We start from the raw sequence: 26,630 nt of genomic DNA, 5'->3' as shown, positions 1-26,630 counted from the left end.
CCAGCTTTTAAGAATCCACTTAGTTACATAGTTTTAAAAGGATTCTAAACCAATGTGTCCTGCCTATAAGTGCATTATAAACAGTGGGAGAGCAATTTGGCTAGAGCACAATTTCAACCGTCTCGTGTGTTCCTCTTCTGAACAAGCAGTCTCCCCATCAAAAAGAAATATCCCATCAAGAAAAAAAAGGGACAAACCCCGGGTAAAAGAGTCAAGCAATTTATTCCTTGTGAAATGTGTCAGGTGCTAAACTATTCAAGGAAATCAATGGGTCTGGTTAAAGCTTTCCACAAATCTTATTTGGAGGCAATGTCATGAACTACAAAATATGCATTTCTAATAAACACCAGAGCTACCTTCCTAGTCTCCAAATCACACTGCAAAGTTTTTTCCTTTCTAAAAAAAAAAAAAAAAAATCCAGTGGTATAAATGAATTCACAAGTTAAGGGCGATGGCTAATTGTGCTACTGAGAAGAAATAGCATGAGGAGTGACAGCCCTGTATGCGCCAAAGTGCTGCTTGGCAGGGATAAAAGCTTTGCTTGGGGATACCCGCAGGATAATGCATCCACTTCCTTCTCTTTCAGCTCAACCTACAGGTATAATTTCACAAGAAATAATGACAGAGTCTTAAAATACAGATGACTTTAGAAAACAAAATTAGACATGCCACAGCTCTTCTGTCAAGAACGCTAACAAATGTGCTCAGTCAGGTGGAAGGGGTAGAAAGGCTGGGCCACAAAGACCCATCATTAGAGAGAGCAGATGTCCTCCATAGCTTTTGGAGGCATCTCTGCGTCCTTATAACTAGATATATGAGTCCCTTGACAATTTTCCCCAAGCAACCATTTGGTTCTTGCTTCTGTTCATAGTTGAGCAGGATGAGGCTTTGGCTGTGTCTACATGCTTGTGACTAGTGGTATCAAAACATCATATGCTTGGTATTGTATAGAAAACATAACTGGATGACTAACTTTTTATACTTACAATTAGATTTCTAAAAATCAGATACAGGCCATTCTGAAATACATTTCTTTTCATCTTAAAGTCATAATGAAGTTAATATTTTATGAGATCTAATAAACTATAATTGTATTTATGATTGGCAGGAACATGAAATATTAAAAACTTAGAATTAAGGGATCCAAATTAATTATGTGTTAGCCATTTTAAAAAACAAAAAAATGAAACATTCATTACTAAAACAAACAAGAGATGGAATTTTCAGTCTAGGAATGAGTAGGATTTATGTGTGTGAGTGTGAGTATGTATGTATGTATGTATGTATGTGTGTATGTGTGTGTGTGTGTGTGTGTGTGTGTGTGTGTGTGTGTGTGTGTGTGTGTGTGTATGTGTGTGTGTCACTGAGGACTGAACCTAGGGCCTCCCATATGCTAAGCAACTGCTTCAAGATCTCCCCTTCTTCTGACTTCAAGTTTGTAGACAGGATTTCACTGAATTGCCCAGGTTGGTCTTAAACTTAGTAGCACAGATAGGCCCAAAATTATGATCCTTCTGCCTCATCTTTCCAGTATAGGCCTGTGCCACTAGGCTTAGCAGGAACGAGTAGTTTTAAAAAGAAAATAGGAAGGAAAGAGAAAAAATATATTCAAAATAGAATAGAATTGAAAGGCAATACAAAAATGTGCAAAGACAACAAATTTGGCAAAAATGTTGTGCAACACAACAAAGATGACATTATGTAGATTGAATTTACATAGAGTACAAGTGATAAGTGTTCATATGGCGTATGAAAGAACGTTCGACCTAACTCAACAAAAAATAAAAAATAAAGTTATGGCTTAAAGTAGCCAGCACACACACACAAACACACATGCACACACACACACACACACACACACACAGACAAACACACATAGACACACACACACACACACACACACACACACACACACACACACACACACACACACGTGTGTTATGTGTTGAACCTCACCATGTAGCCCCAGTTAGTTTGTCATGTAAGGCTAGCCAGCATTACAGACGTGTGCTCACACTGCTGCTTCCCACTTGCATATGGGTTCTGAGGAGGGGAACACAGGTCTTCCAGCTTTCATGGCAAATGTTTTACCCACAGGGCCAACTCTTTAGCCCACAAGTTAAGTGTCTGAAGCACTCTAATTAAATTTGTATTAATATGAAAAAAATCTGCCAAATACATATTATGAATTTAAAAGATGATAAGGTGGGGAGTGATAAGGAAAGCAAGCAAGGAACAGCCAGAGAGAACACAGCAGGGAAAAAAGTACCTAGAATGTGGCCAGGTTGGGGAGGGTGGCCTGGAAAGAACATCTCTTTGGTGATGTCAATGCCTTCCCTTCAAGGAATATTGGAAACACATCCATGTCTGAACAAATTTGGGGGTAATGACTCCACAACAAGCACCCAAGATGTGCACTGTGGCAGAACATCAGAGTCTGACCAAGAAGACAGAGGAATAAACAGACTGGAGTTGGACTGTGGTAGGTGATTTGGGAAGGACTCAGAGAACTGGGTTTCCCTCTCCCTGGTTCCAAAGCAGGGGTCGAGATGGGAGTGATCTATTGTTTGTCTTAATAAGTCTTATCCAGAAGGCTTTGTTGGATGAAATAGCAGTGACACTCGGCAGCCAGGACTGCAAAGTGGCCGCTCTGTGATTTCCACTGCATCCTTGTCTTGTCTGTGGGCAGACATGAGTCCTGAGTGGGTTGGCTTTTATCTTCATCCATCCCATCACTGGGGCCTCATGTGATTATGCCTGTGCACTGGTTTATAACCCACCTCCAACCACACAGCATGGCCTGCTAGGTACGGGCCTACCACTGCTGATCCCCACATGGTTTCTCAGCTGCAAACTCTCCTCTGCTTTTGTAATTCTGCCCCATGTGCTTTTATTTCCTTCTTAAAATAATGCTAAGAAGAAAGGGCTGAAGGAGACTCCAGGGGCCACCTCACTCCAAGACTACTCACACCTTTGGCTTCTTCATGCTACACCAAGGGCCTTTCCTCGGCCCTCTCCCCTCTCTCCAGGTGGGTACAGCATGGATCCCACTCACCAGTCTGACGATGACACTAACTTAGCATGCAGCCCCTCTGCACAGACAGAGGGCACTTCATGGTTTTTGTTTTCAGCAAAATAAGAAGAATGCATTTAGTTACAATATCATCATCATTTTCTTTCTAGCATTTTTTTAACCTCTTCAAATATATCTCCTATGATAACACATAGAATAGAATAATGAGACACTAAATTTTATGTAAAATATTCCTATTAATACCCTCCAAGCTGCAATTGTCTTTTTTTATAGCAGTGTTCCAACACAGTCCTGCATTTTTGTTATCATTACATTTGTAGCGATTCTTCTCTGCCACTGCAGAAATAACCATTTGCTTTGTACTCAATTATATATAATTAGTCTTTTCTTCATGAACAAAAGAGCAGGTGTCTATCAGTTCTCTGAAGATGCCATGGTAAAGTTGGTTTGGACCTAATGAACCAAACAAAACATTTCTGGCAGATGCTTATAGTAACAAGAGTTTTTTTTTTTTTTTTCAAACAATAAACTGCTTTTACTCCCCACCCACACAGAGTGAAGAAAGAAAAGGCATGTTAACAACTTAAAGGCTTATAATTTTTCTATTAAAAACATGAGAAGAATTTAAATATCTCTCTGGCAGTGTTTAGCCTTTTTTCATCTCCATTTATGGAAAAAATATAAAATTATTATTTCATTTAAAAATGAATAATTAATATTCATTTTATTAATATACATGGTAGGAGAGGGTCAGGAGAAAGCTTAGTAATTGATGGACAAATATTGTAACCAGTATACAGCATTTTAAGCGTGTCTGTTTTCTGGGTTTTGATAATTGTTCTGCTGTTCTGTGAAACAATGGTATTAGAGAAAACTCAGTGAGTAAAAGGGTGTTTGCTCTACTACTCTAATTTTTCTAAAGCCCAGAATGATTTAAAAATCCAAAGGTAGGGCTGGCTGGAGCGATGGCTCAGTGGTTAAGAGCACTGGCTGCTCTTCCAAAAGATTGGGATTCCATCCCCAGCACCCAGATAGTGCTCACAGTTATCTGTAACTCCACTCCCAAGGAATTCACCACCTTTGTTTGGCTTCTGGGGACATTGCACACATGTGGTTCACAGACATACATCCAGACAAAACACCCATACACACAAAATAATGAAATAAAATTTTAAACAAGTAAAAGGTAAACATTATGTAGGTGGGAAGTATTTAGCCAACTACTGGGAAACCTGTTTATAAGAAGACCCATCCAATCACCCAGTTCCTAGAAAATGTCTACTATGCATGATAGACCATTGTAAATACAACAAAAGATCAAAACAAACTTCTTCACATAGGACATAGGAGTTTGCCTTCTGGTGAATGAGATATAAATAAATAAATAAACAAACAAACAAACAAACAAACAAATAAATAAACATCTATGCTACATGGCAACAGAACTTAAAAGTAAGAATAAAATGGGCACTAGTTTAGATCTAAAATAGCACCCAAAGTCCAATGTGTTTGAGGCATGTTTCACACCATGGCATTATGGAGCATCCTTAATGCACACATGACTTAGATAAAGCAGTAAGTGTATTACCTATACAAACCTCATAACCATAATAAAATTGATGATTGAATGCAACATATACATGATAATGCTCTGACTTATAAAAAAAGCTCAATATATACCAAAAATATGAAGAGTGGTTTAGGCATATAAACAGAAAAAGTTATTTTTAAAACTGTACGTGTGATTTACATTATGTTGGTAAACTGTCACATGTTGTTTGAGCTCACTGAGAAGCTGGCTCTAGATGGGAGATTGTTCCCCAAGCTCAGAGCCCAAGCATGTTGATCTCAAAGTGTTCTGCAAGTCCCCTTGCTGGAATAAGCTGCCCCCCTCCTAACTCTGAGAGGGAAGAGAGAGAGAGAACAAGGCTATCCAAGAGTGTAAGCATCGTGTCCCCTTGAGAAGAGCTGGAAGGTGAACCATCTCCAACAGAGATTACTATTGTTTGGCCCATATTGTAAAAGCTCCTATAATGGGAAAGAAAACCCAGTTCACTCTTGGGCAGTCCGTCCATGGAGGGAAAACTCAATCCAGAACTCAAGTTTACTGTTTCAACTTCCCAGTTTCTGTGGGATATTGTGGGCTACTGATTTGATGATGTCATCTCTCTCTGTTTCTATTTGTTACTATTTGTTCTTTTTTTTTTTTTTTTTTCGAGACAGGGTTTCTCTGTGTAGCTTTGCGCCTTTCCTGGAACTCGCTTTGAAGACCAGGCTGGCCTCGAACTCACAGAGATCCGCCTGGCTCTGCCTCCCGAGTGCTGGGATTAAAGGCGTGCGCCACCATCGCCCGGCACTATTTGTTCTTTTTAGTGGCTTTTTTTCTTACTTTATTATTGAGAATCTCACAGAGGTAGACAAAGAAATATGATATCTCTAACCCCAATTGCTCTCCCCAACCACTCCCATATCCCCACTCACCAACATGTATCCCCCCGCACTTTTTTTTTTCCTTTTTCATTTGGAAGTCTCACCCAAGGTGACCCTCTGCTATGCCATAGACTTACTCTTCCTAGAACCCAAACTGACTACCCCAATGAGGCCTTCCCAGTTGATTCCCGCTGGATGTTTTGATGGTATTTTGCTACACACACACACACACACGTATATATGTTTTCATCTACCTATATAACTATCTCTATATCACTTGCTATTTTTTCTTTTACTTTTACAGATTGCTATATGCTGAATAAATCCACTCATTCAAAACCCAATGTATGGCTATAGTAGATCATTTTTAAATAAGCAAATTCAAATTTGGGGAAGTTATTATGCCTGATAACCAAGGGAAGCAGAATTTCTTCCTGAACAAAAGATACAAATGTGCTGAAATTTCAAATTAGCTTTTATACTGATATCCAAATGAACTTATATTAATCTTTAGATTTTGCACACCTAAGTTATTTTGATAATAGTGTATTAAAAGTATTCATAGTAGGTCATCTTCACTTAAAAACAATGGTATGAATTTCTGAGTTTGAACCAGTTCTATAAGCATTTGATAAAACACATTATCGGCTATCCTCAATATGTGTGTGTGTGTGTTGCATATGTATCAGGCATTCTGGTGCTACATGTTTTTGCTGTATGCCTGAAGTATATGGGCATGCATGTATGCATTTGTAGATAGGCATGGATTCAGGCATGGGATGGACCTAGCTGCAGAGTAAATCACTTCCAGTTATTTTCTGGCAACAGTGAAGGGTTTGTGTGCTTGGATGCCACACTCTTTGTGACCCGCTCTCTTCTGGGTAGAAAGTATTACACCGCTGCCTGGGTTCGGGCAGCATCCTGTGGAACAGAGAATGGCTGTTTGGCTTGCTTAGAGATTGAGTCTTCATCAGTTTATAATTTTTCATTTAAGTTTTTTTGGATGCTTTCATAGTCGTATACAATGAAGTATCCCCCTTCTCCTCCTTCTGACCCCCTTTTTCTTCCAAACTGGTCCCCCTCTTGCTTCTCTGTCCTTTTGTGGTCATGTGTCCCTCTTGTGGTCATGGCTGCTATGTGTTCATGTTTACCATGGTCTTCACATCCACAAGACAGTATTTTGAAGTACTCCTCTACCTCTCTCAGTCCTGTCACCCCCTCTAACAAAATGTCCCCAGGGGCTCAAGATGAGTGGTATAAACGGTGCCACTAATATTTCCATTTACAAAATGCCCTGTGGGTGGTGTTGACAGAAAATGATAACTACCGTTATGTTATTCTCTCCAGTCACTTCTCGTGTGAAACATGAAACTGAGGTCCAGCGATAGCTCACAATTAACATGAGTGACACAGCTATACAGTTCTCTGCTCCAGTTTGTAAGTGTGGCCCTCCTAATCAGACATTCAAGTGCAGATGCAGTGGACGACAGTCATACACGGGGAGTATGGGCTCTCTCCATTCTTCTCGCCTGAATTGAAAACTTGAACCACTTAGAGAATGCATTCACAGAAACACAAATTAACAGTGCAAACCACAATAAAGCAATCAACTTCTTGGCCACAAACTGAGAGAAAAGTGGAATGGGATTCTTCATAACGAGATCTTTTCTTTAGTTTAGAATTTCTGTAATTCATATTTTGTGATGTACAGTATTAAGTAAACAAAGAAAATTCAAAAGGGGTGGACAGGAAAGTCTCAATACTTTAAGAACTTTAAATCTTGCCTCAAACGCTATTGTCAATTTTAGAGTTACAACACCATAAAATATCTGGTTTCCTAAATTACCTTTTGAAGCGTGAGGGGTTTTCAGTCTGACAAAAATCCCTTCCATCAGACTCACAAACCACTGGATGGGTAGTTTGTGGACATTTACTCTGTGTCTCTGACTGTCCCCTTTCTCGTTGGAGGCAAAACCTCATGTAGCTCAGGCTGCCCTTAAAGGCAGTAGAAAGCCTACGATAATGCTGAACTTTTGTCCTTCCTACCTGCTCTCTTTAAAGCTCGGTTATACTCATGCACCCACCACACCGGGTCCATTCCCTGTACATCTAACACTACAGATCTAGCAATAAACATGGGCAAAATTATAAAAACAATATGGCACCCTGAGCAACTGTGGGACTAGGAATTTACCCAGCGACACCTGTATGATTCTGGAGAACTTGAAAACTGTGAGAGCGGTTATTCTCACTTCTGAAGCATGTGTATTAGCTGTTTCCAAAGTACAAATACATTCTCTCGTGTCTTGATGAACTGTATTTCCTTCTTGAACTTGTCAACTCTAATGCTTAACAACCATTTCCGGGAGATTGTTTAAAAATAATCTTTAATATTTGCAACTTTTATTTCAAGACTGTTTTTAAAGTTCATGTTAGAGCTACCAGTCTTTATTAACTTATTCCTATTATACATACTACGATTCATCATGATGATATTCAAGTTTTGTCCTTAACCAAAATGAAAGAACATATACGTACATGTTCAGTGCTTGCCTGTAGAAATAACATTTTCCACCAAACAATATACTCTGAGAATTATAATTTGTTCATCACTTGGGTCCAAGATTTAAATATTACCTTATGCTGGAAGGTCTGTATTATTTGAATGAATGTTTAGCTCCCTGACCAAAAAAAAAAAAAAATCCATTGAGAAGACATTTTCATCTAATGACTACTGGAAACTTTCAAGCATCCTACCTTCTCATTGTATACATAGCTCCTCTGATAGAGTGCTTTATTTTCTGTAGAGAATGAGATAATAATGCTGTAAGAAGGATAAAGGGGGAAGACTAGCTCCCGAATCATCAAATAGTCCAAAAAGCACCGTGGCTGTGATGGACCGCATATTCAATTTACACTGCATTGCAAGTAGCTGGTGTTCCTTACTGTAGTCGCTGTTTTCGTCCTTGGTCCCGTCAATGGTGCCATCTGGATGCATCTGCAGGAAGTATCCCTGCTGGCTGAATAACCTTGTCACAATCCCTTTCAGCTGGGGTTCTGCAAGACAAGATGAAATAATTGTTCGCTTTTTTATTTTGTTTATTAAAAACGCACACTTGCAAGTTGTTAAAATACCTTCTACAAGTAAATGCATGAACGCCTGTGTCATAAATATTGAAACTAGCATTTGGAGTGGGGTTGTCTCTGGGTAATAACTACGCTGTTCTTCTTCCTCGGGTCAGAACCATAGTACTTTGAAACAGTATGTCATGTGTAAGTAAATATTAGAACCAATTATGGTTAGAAACCCCAGATGTGTTAAAAAGTGAATTCTTTTTCCTTATTCTACACACAGTGCCTTCCTGAAAGATGCCCCTGAGTTTGTGGTTATAGTTCAGCAAAGCTCGCTTCTCCAGTACGAAGCAATACTCTAAGTCTCCTGATGTCATAATTGGGATCTGGAAGGCTTCTCATTTCTGGATGTCAAGTATCTGTCAGCAGTGCCTAGATTTTGAAATTCTGGTCAAGTTCATCTGAAAAGAACTACAAATGAGAGCAAAACCATGAGAGAATGAGACCCTCGCAGTTACTAACACTTCACCACAGACAGGCCCAGCCAAACTCACTTCTCTAGTACAAAGCAAAACAGCAAAATCCTCAAGCAATAAACATTTCTTTAAAAAAAATTTTAAACCATAAGTGGTCCTCACTTTTTTTTTTTTTTTTTTGGTTTTTCGAGACAAGGTTTCTCTGTGTAGCTTTGCGCTTTCCTGGAACTCACTTGGTAGCCCAGGCTGGCCTCGAACTCACAGAGATCTGCCTGGCTCGGCCTCCCGAGTGCTGGGATTAAAGGCGGTCCTCACTTTTAAACATTTTACATAATTAAGTCATCACACTCTTTGGTACAGCACATTTATATTTCTGTACATCAGCTGATACAAATATTTACAGCTTTTCCATTGAGGTGGCGCCTATGGCAACAGACTGGTTTCTCCAGCATTGCCAACCCTTCATCTCTAGTGCTGGATGAAAATTATCTCAGGACATTTACAGCTCTAATTATTTCATAAAACAGAAGGAAAAACAGAGAATGCGGTCTCTGGTGGCAGAGACTGAGGCAAGGCTGGAAACGACATAATTGAAGTTAAAGATGGTCTACAGCCATACCACCCTGAACACGCCCGCTCTCGTCTGAAGTTAAAGATGAAGAATGATGTCTGTGGAAGGACCATTTCTGAATCTGTCCCTGTCGGCCTCAACCTTTGTGTTTATTCAATCAATACCAGTTAGGAGTTCACTTTTGGCCCCTCTCTGGGAAACATCAGGTAAACTAAACACTTGAATGATGTTTGGTTCTAACAGGAATCCAGTATGTGACTTGGTGACCATAACTGGGAATATAAGGCAATGTGTGTGGCATCAAAGGTGTCCTAAGAAACAAAAGAAAATTGAAAATGAGCAACAAGTGGTTAATACAGAACTGAATTGGAAACCAGGCATTCTGGTTAATAACAATACATTCTCCTAAATTAAATTAGATGCTTTCAGTGTGTAGATCTAAATTTCCTTGTGGATACAACCTAGAAGTCAAACTAAGTGTGCCTTAGGTCCCTTCTATGATTTGCTTATTGTCACATTAGAGTCCTCTACTCTTAGTGGTGACAGGATTTGTCCTCAATGCTTGTCCTCCATGGACCCACTGAACCCAACATGCATACCATGGCTATGTCAAAGAAGCACACAGCTACATAACAAAAAACTGTGTCCATCTTCAATGAGGCTGCATGGCTGGGAAAAGACTTCCAGTATGGCCCATCCAGCTCTAGCTATGCATGGGGACATAAGATCCCTCTGAGATCCCCAGCTTTCTTGGTGTACCAAGCAAACAATATAGCAGCTAAGTCTCACGTTTCTCATCTGGGTTTAAAAAAATATTCTACGCATACTGTAGTCAATGAGAAGTTCAAAGGAATAACTAGGAGACTGTATGAACTATGAAACTACACAAATCTATAAATCCTAATTACTGCATAATGTTTCAACTATGAAAATGAAGGAAGCTGTAGGGCAGACCCCATGCCTCCTGGGTCTGTTGCGGTAAAATACTGATTGAACTTGTGAAAGAACAACGCAAAGAGTGGGCTGAGAATAGACAGAGAGACAGAAAGCAACAATCAGTGTCTTTCTGACAAGCTTCGGGTCACTTTAAGAAGTCCTGTCCTCTTTGGTGATGAGATGCACGGCAGTCTACTCATTAAAGCCTGCAAATTATTGTTTGTTTTCCCCATGCTTCTCTTTCTGCACCTGCAATTAGACACTGTTTTTTGTCATGGTGAAGTTATCCCCCTGTTGGGACTTTGGGAATTCAGGTTGGTAAGTCTTGTTCAGAGTAATGAGCACTAGACCTTTACACCACCTCCCTGTGCCAAGAGCAGTGAGGAGTCAGATGTGGATCTGAGTCTTAATTACATGATGATCTAGAGACACGAATGTCCTGCACCAGAGAGATTTCCCAGGAGGCCAGCACATCTAGTGAGCATGCCCAGAGCCCAGTACAAGCCACTGTGAGCTGTGCAGCCCAACTGTAGAACAGTGCCCCATTCTCTTCTCTCAATCCCTACCAGCCTTTCTAGGCTCCTGCCAAAAGGAGGCCTTCCAGAGAGGCTGGCCAATAGAGTGAGAGACCTGTGTTGAGGAGGGGAGTGTCTTGCTATATTTGAAAGAAATGCTAACTACCTAAACCCACTTTTGGCATATAAAATATCCTGTTCATATTAAAAACATGTATGTTCTTTGTGAGTCTCTGCTAAGAGATTGGGGGGAAAAAGCCTGTGCTATCCTCAGGAAACACCTAGGCTAATGCAAGAAACATAAATTATATTAGTGTCAAGGGAGGGGCCACTAAATGAGTTAGGCAACATGGCATGATGCCCCCCAGAAGCAAGGACTAATTCTGTCTACATTAGACAAAGATACCACTGCCACATAAGGAATGAGCAAGATCCTCTCCCCCAAGTATGTGTGTATTCCTATGCATAGGAATGCATGTGCATGTATGTGAACGTATTTTCACATGTATGGAAGTACTTGGGGGGAGGAGATAAATATATGATAGATAGATAGACAGATAGATAGATAGATAGATAGATAGATAGATAGATAGATAGATAGATAGACAGATAGATAGACAGAAAACAGACAGACAGGGACTCTCACAGGCCCTGCTAAGCAAGCTAGGCTGGCCAGCTTATGAGCTCCAGGAATCCACCTGTGTCTACCTCTCCAGTGCTGAGACTGTGAATGCATGCTACCACACTCAGCATTTTCTACTCAGGCTCTGGGACTGAGCCATCTCCACAGCCTAGGAACAGAAGTTCATCTGAAAAGACAAAACAAATAACAAAACCAAAGGATAAACAGAGGCATTCCAAAGAGAAAACACAGCAAGCAGACTCTACCAAAGAGTCTGGTACAGACAGAACATAGAGTGTAAGTTTTCAAATGCTGACATGCAAGTTAGTGTGTCCTACAAGTGTTTACAGATCAAGAGGAAATGTAATAAAATAGTGCAATTTAATGAGACAGCTAAATAAATTTTATTAGATTCTTTATGATTTAAAGAAATTTTAGATTGAGAAGTATTTTATTCTATTTTTTTTTCTATTTTCTAGTGAACTGGTGGCCAAATTATTTGATGGCAGTGGAGGAGTTAGTTTGCTACGTTTTATGCTCTAAAGAGAAGTGGTAATACTGCAAGCATTTCCCTCAAATCCATTTCCTCCTTTTCCTGGGCACCCAGCTCGACCATATGTCCTAGCCTCCCTTGCAATTAGGTTTGGCAGATGAAAGAGTGTCATATGGAATGTGAGTGGAAGTGATATGTGCCATTTTCAGGCCAAGGCTTTCAAAAGCAAACATTCTCTTCCATGTTCTCTCTGGATTAAGATGGCTAAGCCCTGGGGGATGCTAGAGCAATGGAATGGAAGAATGCTGTGCCCTGAAAAACCAGTAGAGAAGAGAAAATAGCTCTCAGAGATACCCACCTTGGGCAATGAGGTAAATAACAAACAAATTTCCATTGGCTCAGTATGGTAGCTTTCTTCTAATGAGAACAGTATGGAGAGGAAAGGAGGGAGGGGTTTTACCCAAACACAACAAGCCTCTACCTCAGCCAGATCACCAACGAGAACACCGACAGTAATAAATCATGATGTTACCGTGTATCCTCGGTATAATCAGCCAAGATGGCACATTACCTTTGTGACTTTCCATCAAAAATGTGTAACTTCTCACTGTGAGAGAGACACAAAGCAAATCTCAACCAACTGGCACACAAAACTTGGTTCAAACCCCTCAAAACTGTTAGGTCATCATCCACCAAAAGGAAACAGAAAATATCACAGACAAGACTAGAGGGATACAAAGGAATGTGAACACTAAATGGAATGTGGTGTTTTGCAGCTGAAAAGTCAAAACAGTGGGCTTAAAATAAAGAATCAGAGAGGCATGGTGGCCCACGGTGGCAGAGCTTGGTGGGCTGAGGCAGGGAGATCACAAGTGTTAGGTGACTCTGCTTTAAAAACAAAAGATAGAAAGAAAAATTAATAAAAAGAATGGGGGAAGGAAGGAGAAATGAAGGTGTGAAAAGGGAGAAAGATAGGAACAAAGTTTAGATTTCAGTTTATCATAACGTATCAAAATTAATTCTTTATTGTGACAAATGTCTCAGAATAATTTAGGACATTAATAAGGAAAATGGGTATAAACAATACAGAAACTATATTATTATAACTTTTCAATCAAAAACTATTACAGAAATAACCAGGTGTAGGAGTGCATATCTATAATCCCAGCATTTGGGAGGCAGAAACAGGAAGATCAGGAGTTCAAGGTCAGCCTCATAATGAATTCAAAGCCATCCTGAGCTACATGAGACTCTGCCTTAAACAGAAAGGAAGGAAGGAAGGAAGGAAGGGAGGAAGGAAGGAAGAAAGGAAGGAAGGAATAGAAAGGAAGCTGAAATTCTATTATCAAATACACAAATAGGTTATCACAGTAGAAATTATAGAAAATGAAGAAAAGAAAGTCTTTCTCTGAATCCTCTAAGGGACTGAGTGAGAACAGAGGTACAAGGTAGATAGGATTCCATGCAGAGTACCCCATGCTTCAGGGTAATAGGTTGATTTCAACAGAATATTTAGACTCAGGGATACTCAGAAAAGATGATACTTGAGGAAGCTTTCTAGATAGTTCAGATGGCTTGACAAGCAATGCCATTCTGCAGTGTTCTAGGCGCGCAGAGGAACCTGGGGCAGAGACAGAGCCTGAGAACTCGGTCATACAGTTTAGGATGGAGAGCAGATTGCAGGGAACAGAGCGCATCTTAGAAACAGGAAGTGTGTGGCATCCAGTGCCTTCTTTATCACTTCCTGTTCTGTTCTCCGTTCTTTGAACAGTATGTATACTACTGTAGCCCAGTCTGTGTAGCACAGGCAGATCTCAAATTCTAGCAATAAGCCTGTCTCGGTTTCCATAGTGATAGGTCTACAGGTGTGAGTCCCCACAGGAAGATCTTAGGTCATGTTCAAAAACAAAGCTAACTAAGCAACAAACAAATTAAGGCTCAGAGCAAACAGACATTTTGCCAAGGCCACCCAATTGGCACACGGATGAGTGGCCATAAAAATTCATATTCTATCCTCTTCTTTGCAAAGAGCAGACAAAACTCAGTGCTTATCTTGAGCAAGCAGTGAGCAGGAAAAGGGGGTTGGGGAGGAGAGCCATGAAAGCAGGGTGATGTGAAACTATCTAGCTGTGCATTAGTTACTGGAGTCCAAGTCGGTCACTGGAAAGTAAAAGCAAAGAATGTTTGACCCACATAGTAGAGAATTGTATAAGTTTTTTCTTTTAATGGCTCAAATAAAAACATTCCATAGATCAGGTTTAATTTATTTCACTGTTTATCTGTAAGCATTTATTCAGCCCAGGTGAGAATTTGAGAATGAGGGCAGGGTAAAGAAATGAAGGAGACTGTGCATATACTGGGCATCCATAATTGGATACTAAAATTAGGTTGTATTTCTATGGGACCAACTTATCAATATTAATCCCACAAATTAGCTAATATGCTTGCAGGTAAGCTCTACTCTAAAGTTAAAACCACATGAAACATATGACCATGATGCAGATGTGAGGCGGACTGATTCTGGTGGTTCAGCCATTCTTGTTTTCATCCAAGTGGCCATACTTTGAGCCTGTTTCCCTGGTAGCGCTCACCTGCACTGTGATTCCTCTAAGCCTGCATTTACCACTAACAACATGTGAATATGTCACTTATTCTCTTCCCATTTTACAGGAGCTATTACGGATGTCCACTGAAGATGCATCTCTTAGCCCAGGTTCCAGAGCTGTAAAGGATGAAATGGGTTATGCTCATGGGACAAGGGTCCCACCACTCTCTAGCACTGTTGAGTAGGTTGTTTTAAAAGGGGCACAGGAAAACGGGCACACATCCAGAAGAAAGCAAATAAAGTAAAGAGTATTCGAAGGACAATTTGGTGTGAAGTCTGGCCGAGTGCGCAGTCTACGCTGACGTCTATTCCCCGAAGAAGCAGGGAACTGGGGGACATCTGGGCTGCCTCCATATTCCAGAAAGCAGACACAAATAATAAGGAGCCAATTTGGTGAGCTCCCCCATAGGGTCAGCACTAGGGACAATGAGTGGAAGCTATAGCAAAGCAGGTTAAAAGGATGCTCTGTAAATTGTCTTCAAAGAGAACAGGTTGCCCAAGGAAAGAATGTTTTCTACAACCGGACAGGAAGATGCAGAAAAACTACAGGTCAGAACCCTGTGAAGGGCATGGGCAGCTTCAAAGGATGAGACACTCTGAGTGGTAGTGCTTCTGAATCCTGATGCTACCGGGAAGTTTTGGTATGAACCAGTGGCTGCTAAATACAGTTTCCCTTCTCTGTTCTCTTAGTTTGTGCTTTCAGCAGGGAACTGAAAAAAAAAAAAAAAAAAACAAAACTGTTTAGTTGGAAGCTAAAAATGCAAATTTCTTTGATAAGGATACCAGGCACACATACAATCAGTTGGTGGTTTGCAAGTGGCCCTGCTGTATTATGGTTTAATACTGCCCACTTAAAGGCACTGAGATTGCAGAGGCTGTTAAATGAGTTTTGTCAAGTGTTTCTGGGGCCTTCTCTCCCTGCAGATTTCAAAATTAGACTGTGGGGTCTGGAGGTTATTCAAAAGAAGCAATAGTGACCACCAGTCATAGCTAAAGAGTATACAAGAGGATATGTTTACAAATCATAAATCGAAATACCAGATAAATAAATCAGAAATGGAAGACAGTATAACACTTGAAAAAGAATAGAACTCATCTGGACACAGTGCAGAAAAAAAAAATTGCTATGGCTATTCATTAAAAATGCATGCTTTTTAGTAAAAAGAGAAGCAGCCCGGAGGCCCCTCATCCACTCCACAGAACACTGCAGTGAACAGGCAAAAGGAGCATCTTCAAGAGCTGAGGCATGAAGCTGACAATGTGTCACTGCAGACTGGCAGGATCTGCTCCAAAGCTGAGAGAGAGCCACTTCCTGTCAGGAGTCCCTATCTCCGCATGAGTGAAACAAGACAGCGGATGCATGCCATCAGGGATTACCTACCATGGGACACGGGTGTCCCCACAAAGCAAAAATTATTTCCTTAATATTTTTGGTTGTGAGCCTAACCTTTCATGGCTGAGCCATCTCTCCAGTCCAAACTCCCCAAGGAAGGCCTTACCCCCTCTGAGGAGTGAATGAGGGATGAGGCAGGGGGGAGGTGGGTAGGAGCAGGCAAACGAAAGGGAGGGGAAACTGTGGTTGTTATGTAAAATAAAAAAGTTTAAATAAAAAAAAATTTCTCAAAAAAAAAAGGTATGTTCAGAATTTACATGTGAATCCATTCTCTCCTTCAACTAGTACTAATGGCACATTACACACACACACACACACACACACACACACACACACACAAGTAGAAATATTCTTAATATAGTCAATTTTAAGCAATTATTTGACATCATAAACCATGGAACCGAAGCTTAGAAGACACCATCTCAATCAATCCAAGTTCATCACTGGATCAAACAGAGGAGAAAACATGAAACATACAGCCTCCTAAGAAATAGGGTAAAGAAACAGATAGACGCATCTTTAATTGGGATTTGGTAGAAGTGCTGTAATTAAAAAAATAAAACAATAGAAAAGGACTTCACATACCAGAGAAGAATGGGCTTTGATGAACAGTTAAGAAAATAAATTATATACACCTGAGTGAAGAGCCGGAGAAAGTTTCCATGGAGCATCCCTGGGCCACAAACAGTAAGTATTTCTAAACTTGAAAGGCTTGGCCCCAATCAGATAAGATTAGAGGCTCACTGAAGAGTTAGCCTTCCTCTATGGTAAGAGTGCACAAACCACAGCCCTGTCACTGCAAATGTTGTTAATAAACTTTATTGGCACACAGCCATGGTTGGTCATCATTTTCCATGACTGCTTTTATACTCCAACCAGAGATGAACACTTGCAACCATGATCTTAAAGTCTGGACCTGCCTGGACTGAGTCTACCAAGTTGATCTCAATCCTTGCGGGGGGAGGGGGGAAGGCTTTGCCCTGGAGGAGGTGGGAATGGGGGATGGGCTGGGGGAAAGGGGAGGGGGGTGGGAGGGAGGAGATCAAGGGAATCCATGGCTGATATGTAGAACTAAATTATATTGTAAAATAAAATTAAATTAAATTTTAAAAAAAAAGTTCAAAAAAAAGTCTGCAAAGCCAAACACACTTACTATGAGATCTGTGCACAGAGTTCGCTAACATTTGTTTCACGAACCTTGTTTCTATAATTCTCTTTGCCCTAAATTCATGGCCTCTGCCTTCCGCTTAACTTGGACTCCTCATCAGGAAGACCTCCCACAAAGTCTTTCTGATGCCCTGAAGCAAAATCCATCCTCTTTCTCAACTTTCCCTCTTACACAGGCTAGCAGAGGACTCACTCACTGCAGGGTTAGAGTCCCTTGCTAACATCTCTCTCTCTGTAGAATACCTATGATCATCTCAAGGGCAGGAACTTTAAATCATTCAGTACTCCAGCCCAATTTAAACACAGTAACAGGCACAAGGTGAGTGGATAGTGTTCAAACATTGAATGAGCACGTTATAGCTGGCATTTTCCGCTGTCACCTGTGACTTCCAGAGGAACTCATTTGTAAGAAAGAGCTGTTCACACCCCTTAATACAATGCCTCCAGCCTTCACACCACACTGTCTGACAGGCACAGCAGCAGCAGCCTCCATAAACTGCACGGTCTCCAAAGCGTGGAGCTGCCTCACACTTCCACGGGAAGCAAGTGACCTTGAGGCAGGCTACCCTTAACCTTCATGCTGCCTCAAAGCTAAATGGAAAGAAACATCCTGCTTTTCCACAGTGTCCTTTCTCTGAGGCGGTCTGAGCAGAGGAAGACAGCAAAGGTGGAAAACTGACCAAGGATATAAAACCTCAATAGAGATGAGATTTTTGTAGCGAACCGGTTTCATTCCTCATAGCACCCCCCCCCCTTCCTCCGGCATCCTTCCCTTTAATGGGCTCATGAAAGTTTAAAATAACTCAAACACCATTTACTGACTTCCGACAAGCGTGAGGTGCCCAGTACAAAGATGAGCAAGAAGCATTTCCTGCCTCGAAGGCACCCACGGCTCATCAGGGAGGCACACAAAACCAATCATTCCACCAGCGAACATGAAAAGTGCTGTCATACATAACAAATAAAATGCCACAGAGATTCACAGAGTGAGGAGGCTAATTTTACCGGGGATGGCGGATTGTGAGACAAAAGGCAGTTAAGAAAGACTCTGAATAGGAAATCCCATTTTAGATGGCCTTGAATAGGTAAGAGGATTTTTGCTTCTGGCAGGAGCAACCATGCACTTAATATGATGAAAGACTCCAAAGGTAAATGTGTGGTCAGCATGTGGGGAGATAATTCAGGGGTGCAAATACGGCTGGAGGGGACAGTGGAAAGAGCACAGGGTCCAGAACATCACACGGTCTGTAAATAACCCTAATGCTTTAAGCAAATAAGTTTTATTTCATCCTTTAGACAAGAGATCGACATCATTTTTACTGTGTGTCCTATGTTCAAAAACTTAATCTATGTCTTCTATATCTGTATACTTATTTATAGCCACATGCATGTATGTCTCTCCAAACTGTGTATATGTGATGAGTCAAAGAATACATTTTAAAACACATCAGTACCAGTCATAAAAGCAAAATCTTTCCACATGTTGAATGGCTATTCTGCTCCCAACTCTTTGAGGAGCATTGCTTCAGGCCACAGAAATACTTTTTTTTTTTTTTTAAAGTCAGGGGATGAAGTGAAGTTTTTGTTGTTGTTGTTTTGTTTGTTTGTTAGAAGAAGGCCGCATTTGGGTACTGTGCTATGGTGGTCGTGGCAGCCAAGAAGGAAGTTATTCCATATCATAAGGGCCCTAATGGAGGCATAGATGTCTACGAAGACCTAGTCTTACTGAGACAGTCATGTTTATGCTTTAAAGAGCCTAGGAATGGCAGTTCTCGTGAGGTCTCCCTCAGCTGCCGAAAGATGCCAAACTCTCTCTCCCCAAGTTAAAATCCACCTCAGCTTCCAAGAGACCCAAGGGAGCCCGTGGGTAATGGAAGCTTAAGGAAGCCATTTCCAGCAAGAGAAATAATGATTTCTTGATTCCTTGGGATCTGGGTTCAGATAGGGTAGTGCGATTATGGTAATCTCACCAGTACACAGTCCCTTGATTTTCTCAGATGGCCCTCCAGAAAGGTAGACCTTGAATGAACATAGCTTCGACAACAGTTCACAATTGATACTGAGGTTCTAGAGAACACAGGTCACCAGATAATCCAAACCTGAAGATGACCCAAGACTCAAGAGTTGAGATCTGGAAGAACCATGTGGGCAGGAAGAGCTAATTCAAGGCTTACTTTACAGCTGAAGAAGCACAAAGAAGAGAAGCCATGACGGAGGAAATATCCTTTAATCCCTAGAGTCAGGGCTCTCTAACCTGCATGGTTACCTCTTTGTCTTCTACTCCTGAAAATGAAAAGCATCTTTCATATCTCCCCTGAAAGACCCCTTGACTTTTCTCAAACTGCCCAAGCAAAATCCAAGCAGCTATTTCGTTTCCTCAAGTACAGGCATACTTTGCTTCTTGTGTAATTGATATAATGACCAGGACCTACTTCAGAAGGCCTTCCTAGGGATTTAAGAGTGCATGTTATAGTACATGGCTAGGAGATGGCCATGCTTATAAGGCAGATTAAATTCTGAGATACCGTCAATACAAATAAACCCATGGTTAGGACCATAAAAAAATGGGCAAAATCTGAGTTGCATGTAAAGATAGCAAATGTCCCATGTTCAGCACCACCAGGCACCTTATGTGGATAATAACATTGTGTTCTTATGGAAATCATCACGTAAGGTGGGTATCAACAGTGAGTGTATAACTGTATGTATTTTTAAAGAAACTGGGAAGGTTAAAAACTAAAGCTAAGTCCCAGAGTTATAACAGTCAGACATAAGCTTGCAGGATGATCTCTTTACTAAACACATCTTCTCCTCACTAATCATGAATTGTCTTTCCGAGTATAATATGCCAGTTTAGTCTCTCTCCTCCCTTAACTGCAATCAGCCTAGGAAAGGAAAAGGCCAGAAGTAAATGGGAAACACTAATCTGAAGTTGAAAACATCTTTCGGCCTCTTGGCACAAACACAATCAAATGAAAAGGGATGAAGGAATATAGACACCTCCATGCACACAGAAAGCATTCTATAATTGGCCTGGAAAAAATCTGTTACTTGTTACTCTTAAACTTCTTCTTCTTTTCACAAACACCAGAAATAAATGAGCAGCATGCATTATCTAGGAGAGGCGACACTTGACAAAGTTGCCTGACATCATAGTTCATGTACAGTCTCCCAGACAGCCCAGCATTCCAAATGAGAAAATCCAGAGAACTCTCTTACATCTCCCAGATCCAAATTACCAACATGTAAAATGATACTGTGGCAAAAATATGATTTTTTCTACATTTTTTTACCAAAATCTCCAGTTGATTGAATCAGTTGACTGATAATAATAACTTCCTGTAATACACAGTGCAGGTAGTCATAGGGTACCATCCATCAGCCATGAGGATACGTTCATCAGGCTCTGCGCTGGCAAGTTCAGAACAAGAAGTGTCCACAGCGAATTGCATGGGTCACAGGCTTGCAGACCTCTTAGCTGATCCAAAATGCCACCTCTATTGCCGAGCCTACCACTCCTGTCTGGCCTATCACAGGACACTGACCACTTCATTACTAACACTCCGTCCAAACCACAGTTAAAGTAATATTTTACAATATAAATTGCAAAATGCCACTCTCCTGCCAAATCCCTTTAATAGCTTCCTATTTCACTTACAATAAAACAGCAAACCCTCACTATAGCCTGGAGAACTTCCTACCATCTTGCTCCTCCCACTATCCCATCAGTATCTCAATTCACTCTGCCTGGCTCACTAGGCTCTCGGCATACACCCTTCTCTTTAGTCAGACCCAGGCATCTCTGTTCAAGTGCTCCCTTTTGCCTGGATTTACTTCTTCTTGTGGTAAGTACCAGTCATTTCACAGATCCCTTGCTCATTCTCTCAGTTTAAATTTACCTGCATATTTATATTACACATCAGCACAGTTTTTTTCCCCCTTCATTGCATGTATCCTGATAGATTGGTAGATAATTTCTATGTATTGTTTAACATCTACCTCTATACCTAGACTGTAGCATGCATAAAGGTGAATGAAACCTTGTTAGTTTTAGCCATCAGGATATGCCCAGTATTTAAACGAATGATTATCAACACCCCTTAGGAAGCAAAGTTCTTTAATGAACTGATTGATCCCCTCTCTCTGGGCTTCAGGTTCTATCTATAAGATGACAGAATTGGGAAAGTTCAGTAGCTACAAAGATAGGCTCCAAGAAACACAAAGAATTCAAACGTAGAAACAGATGCGTGCAAGCTATTTGTCGCAAGGTAGAACTGAAGGTGGAGAAAACGTTTTTAATAGATGAGCATCTTTCAGCGCTGTAAGTTAGGAAAAAAATTAAAACTTGCCAATTGAATTATAAGTGCTACGCACTGAGTGGGTGAAAACAACTGATTTTTTTAAAATATATAATACAGCCCACAGAAAGGAACTGCAAATATTTATCAGCGTGAACAGCATATTTGAGATGTAGATGTTTATGAGGGGCAGGGGCTACATCCCACATACACTGGGGAAGCTCTCAGGAACCAGTCCAACATAGGTACAAGCAACCACCACTGTGACTGCAAATTTAGAACCATGACCCAGACTGTAAGATCTCATGAAGAAACAAAAGCCAAGACGATGCTTTCCAGAGTAGCTGATCTGGCTGCAGGCGGTCTGAGACCAAGAGCTCACTTCTCTCACAGGAAACTACAAGAAGCATATTTTAGGGTCCCATATAGCACTGGTTCATGGGAGGACAGCCACTGGATCTTCTCGGCCCAGAGGTAGAGGACAGTGAGCCTTCAATATCCATAATCTATTTTTAAAATTGTAAGCACTTTTGCACTTATATGGCACATACCCCACTAAGAACCATAAACAGGAACTAGAGAGACGACTCTGCGTTCAGCAGCACTTATTGACCTTGTAGACGATCGAGATTCAGTTCCTAGTACCCACATTGTGGCTCACAACCATCTGTAACTCCAGTTCCAGGGGATCTGACACCCTCTTCTGGCCTTCACAGGCCAGGCTTCTGCACACATGTGATATACATAACACACACACACACACACACACACACACACACACACACACACACACACACTCAGGTGTACAGATACACATAAAATAAATATTTTTAAAAAGAAAAACATTAAAATATGGGTTGAATTTATGTTTCACGGAATCAAAACTAGAAAAAAAACATTTATTTGCTATTTTAAAACCTGCTTTTTTGCTCAAGTCAAAAGAAAACTGGTTTGATTTTAGAATGTTGGATTTTTTTCCTCCAAAATCAAGAAGCCCCTTACAAGTGTGTATCCACATAATCAATTCTGCCTAGGGATCCTCCTTCTTGTCATAAATGGAAAATCAATTAGCGATGATGCTCATGAAATCTTTTCTTTTAATTATGATATTGATTGCGTAACAACTTCTTGATGTGCCATGTAACAGTTTGATCTGTGGTTGTCATTTGTATTTTCTGAGGATTAGCTTAATTATAACTTTCAGATTTATAATAATCTTACCTGTCCACCAACTATTTCCTTTCCCTACACTCTGTTTTATCATGAACTGTTTTTGGCATGCAGAAAGTGCACCACTAACAATAAAAGATGTCCTGAAGCTACCACATTTCATAAGTAGAGAGGGCTTGAGACTATGGGCTTAGTATGGACCTACGGTCTAGAGAGCAGGCTCCTACCCTCACTGCCTCGCAGATATCCATACAGTTCATAGAAATCATCAAACACCAGCATGTTGTATGACTGCATTAAACCGTTTTCCAGAACCCACATATTACCGGCCTCCTCTCAATGTCTTTACTCCCCTAACCGGAACTGACCGTACTTCGGAATTCTTAGCGTGGCTTTTCAGTTCACACCTTTGTCCCCCTCTTCCTTCGGGTCACAAATGGAGCTAGTGCAACATTTGTTTCCAGCACAAAAAAGTACACATCTCATTCCACGACTTAGTTCATTCAACATCATGTTGATTCATTTGGATTTTGAGTTTTCATCTGATCTGGAAATTCCTCCAATAGACAACCACAAGTGTTTTGCACTTGTTGTAATCTGATTGACTTATTTATGCGTTACATCTCAGCTTGTGTTTCCTATGCCTCATGTACTTCTTGACTTTATAATCTTTTGGTTTCTTCATTCAAATTGATCTCCCCCTTAGTCTTCCTCCAGTTTTTTTTTTCCTTATCTTAATTTGGAAATTACACTATGCCTCTCTCTCTCTCTCTCTCTCTCTCTCTCTCTCTCTCTCTCTCTCTCTCTCTCTCTCTCTCTCTCTCTCTCTCTCTCTGTGTGTGTGTGTGTGTGTGTGTGTGTGTGTGTGTGTAACAGACTCTAGAATAGCATGGATTGGCCTCCAGCTCACCAAGTAACCAAAGGCAGCCTTGAACTAACTCCTTATCCCTCTGCCTCTCTACCTTTGAAATGCTAGGGTTACTGGTGTGCACTACCCTCACTTGATTACCCTCTCATAATTTCTGTGGATTTCTAATTTAGCAAGTCCAGGTGTAGATGTTATCACTCAGTTTCTACCAAATAACAAAATAGTTAAAATCCTAGAAATCCACAATTGCAGTCCCAGCTTCAGTTTTTCTTTTCTTTTTCTTTTTAAACTCCCAAATTGTCGTAAGATCTTTTTTGGTATTTACTAGAGTTTTACCAACATTCTTACAGTCTTTTACATTCTCTGTTGCTCCTTTCCACTCCTTTTCCCCCAGAACCAGTTCCCTCCTTTTGAATCAATAATGAAGGTGCAGAAATGGGAAAGTTGTCTTAGCATTTGACACTATAGTGATCTCTCTCTCTCTCTCTCTCTCTCTCTCTCCCCCCCCCCATTATTGCCTTTCCCCTTCCTTCTCTTTAACTGTAGTTAACTGAATATGCAACATCAGAAGGCTGCATATGTTCTCTTAGCATCCTGAAAATACAGTCCCATATTCTCACATAAACTCTTATCACTGGTGCTAAGAATTTTTTTTCATTTGTATAATCTGTCATTTTTTCCTCTGGCTGTTTTTGATAAAGTTGTGCTTGTATCATGTGACTTTGCCACAGTCTTTGCACATCTGGATTTTCTTATGAAGCGACACAATGGAAAGAGGTCATGTGAACTTTCCAGTTTTGCAACTTCCTTTTTAACCTCTTTGGTTATAGATGATGTAGCCCTGTCTCCCCTTCAGGACTCCTGTGGCATGCAGGTTGGAACCTCTTTTTCTATGCTCCATTTCCCTCAAAGTCTCACTCAGTTTTTTTCCACTTATATGTTAATCTCTTGGGGAAGCACTCTGAGTGACTTATCTGATTTCATTTCAAATTCAATCATTTTTCTCTTCTATTGTATATAGCCTACTTTTGAATAAAGACATAGATTTTTCTCTCCTAATATAATTACCACATTTTAATTCTCAGTGCCTATCTTGTTTTCCACACTGTCCTGTGATTTCTTCTTGCTTTGTGCCTTCTGCTTCTTTCAATGAATAAACATTTCAGATATGCTTATGGTGAATTTACCTCCTATTTGCCTAGTGGTTAGATCTTAAGGATTTATTTGCTGCATAGCTTCAATGTTTTGATCATAATATTTTCTTAACAGGGAGCTGTTCATGCTGCCCTACACTGAGAATTTCATATGATGGTTTTGCATGCTATATCTTAGAGTTTTCTTCAGCAGGAGCAATTTTTTTATGTAATCTCTCTGACTGGAACTCCAGTTGGACAAGGAGAATTTGATACTGGACTTCACCTGGGAAGTTGTCCAGTGACCCAGTGGTTCAGCAACATGCTCTATCCTTTATCCTAGATGGGCATCAAGTCCTTTTCAATTTTATTTAGGAGGTAGGTAGTTTTTTCCAGACACCCTTTTCCAGGACAGATCAAGGTCTCTGAAAAAGTTTCTGTCTGGCAAGCACAGACCCAAGGCCTTGTGCGAGGGTGAGGGTTCATCCCAAAGTCCGAGTCCTAATGCTTAAGTCTAGATCTGGTAACTCCCCCAGGAAGGGCACAAATCATTTCCTGTTCATTTACATACCTACAAACTTGCTCTTCAATTTTGGCACCTGAAGATTTTCCCCGTTTCATTTTGAGCTGCACTGCGCATTTTAATTGTTGTTGTGATAATCCTCCTACAGATGTATCTATTTTAAGTGAGAAAGGCAGAGGTCTTCTAAAACAGCTCACATTATAATAGTCAACGAATTATCATTTCACCACCAATGTTTCTTACACTTCCTGCCTTTAACAAATGGCACACTGTGAGACTAACATGAAAAAAAAAAAAAAGATGTAAACAGGAGATGCCGGGAACGACTGGGTTAGACACCCATCCTAAGTAGTCAGCAACTGCAAGAAAAATACGGCCAATTTCTATGCAAGGATCTTGGGACACAGCAGGAATCCCCTAAGTTATTTATTCCTGAACTTTAAATCTTAAAAGTATTTTAGTTCTTCTACTCTGTAGCTTCAGGAGATTCAGATTTAAACAGGTATTTTCCCTGGAGGACTACAAACCACTCACCAGAATCATACTGCTAGTCCCCATCCTTATTTCACGAGTGAGGGCATGGAGTACTTTACTTGCATGGAAGAAATGACTTCTAAGATGTACTTCAAGGTCATCAGCTATCAATCAAACCCTATTAACTACCATGGTAGTTTTTCTAAAAATGTAAATATATAAGCTCAACTAAGTTTGCGCTACGAATCTAAATGGCTAAACCTTAGGCTGTTAATTAAAATAATTCAGCCTGTTTACAACAAAGATTTAAAGATTGTCTACTATGAGTGCTGACTGCTTGGGTTATATCAACTTTCTAAACATGATGGAATAAGGGTTAGTTTTCTTCATTTTCGTAGAAAGATCTTTAAGAATATTCTCTAGAAAGCCTACACATTGAATTAAGAATAAAACACCAATTTGCTCCATCTGACTTTATTCTCAACTTATTATTCCCAAAAGCAGGAAATCAGGAGCACTTCCTATATGTCTTCAACAGTACATGCCTACTTTTCCAAAGGACCATGCAACATGTACTTGAAGAGTGCTTCCTAAATGTGTCAATGTATATAAAGGGGAAGGTATTTACAGAAGAACCAAACAAAGGGTCAGAATTGTCTCTTATAGCAGGAAAGGATGTACTGGAAGGTCTCTGTATTTTCTACTCAGTTTTGCCATGAACTTATAACTCCTCAGGAAGATGAGGTGCTACAAATGTCCTCCTGTGATCTGACACCACAGTAATAAAGGAAGCAATGTAAGCACACAAAGGACACTTTCAAAGGTCCACATTCTCTCAGAAATTTACAAG

General features: G+C 40.4%; 1 protein-coding gene across 4 annotated transcripts in view; it reads right to left on the bottom strand.

Annotated features, from left to right (window-relative positions):
* Fgf12 (fibroblast growth factor 12) overlaps positions 1-26,630 on the bottom strand; it is a 539,336-nt gene that overhangs the window by 205,704 nt on the left and 307,002 nt on the right. For all 4 annotated transcript variants that reach the window (XM_052740607.1, XM_052740606.1, XM_052740610.1 and 1 more), the window contains one exon: positions 8,411-8,521. In XM_052740607.1, the coding sequence (XP_052596567.1) occupies positions 8,411-8,521 (111 nt within the window). The remainder of the gene's footprint in view (positions 1-8,410; positions 8,522-26,630) is intronic.

Source organism: Peromyscus californicus, unplaced genomic scaffold (assembly GCF_007827085.1).
Source record: "Peromyscus californicus insignis strain IS unplaced genomic scaffold, ASM782708v3 Scaffold_16__1_contigs__length_79575227, whole genome shotgun sequence".
Taxonomy (NCBI): domain Eukaryota; kingdom Metazoa; phylum Chordata; class Mammalia; order Rodentia; family Cricetidae; genus Peromyscus; species Peromyscus californicus.
This window is presented reverse-complemented; position numbering and strand designations above follow the sequence as displayed.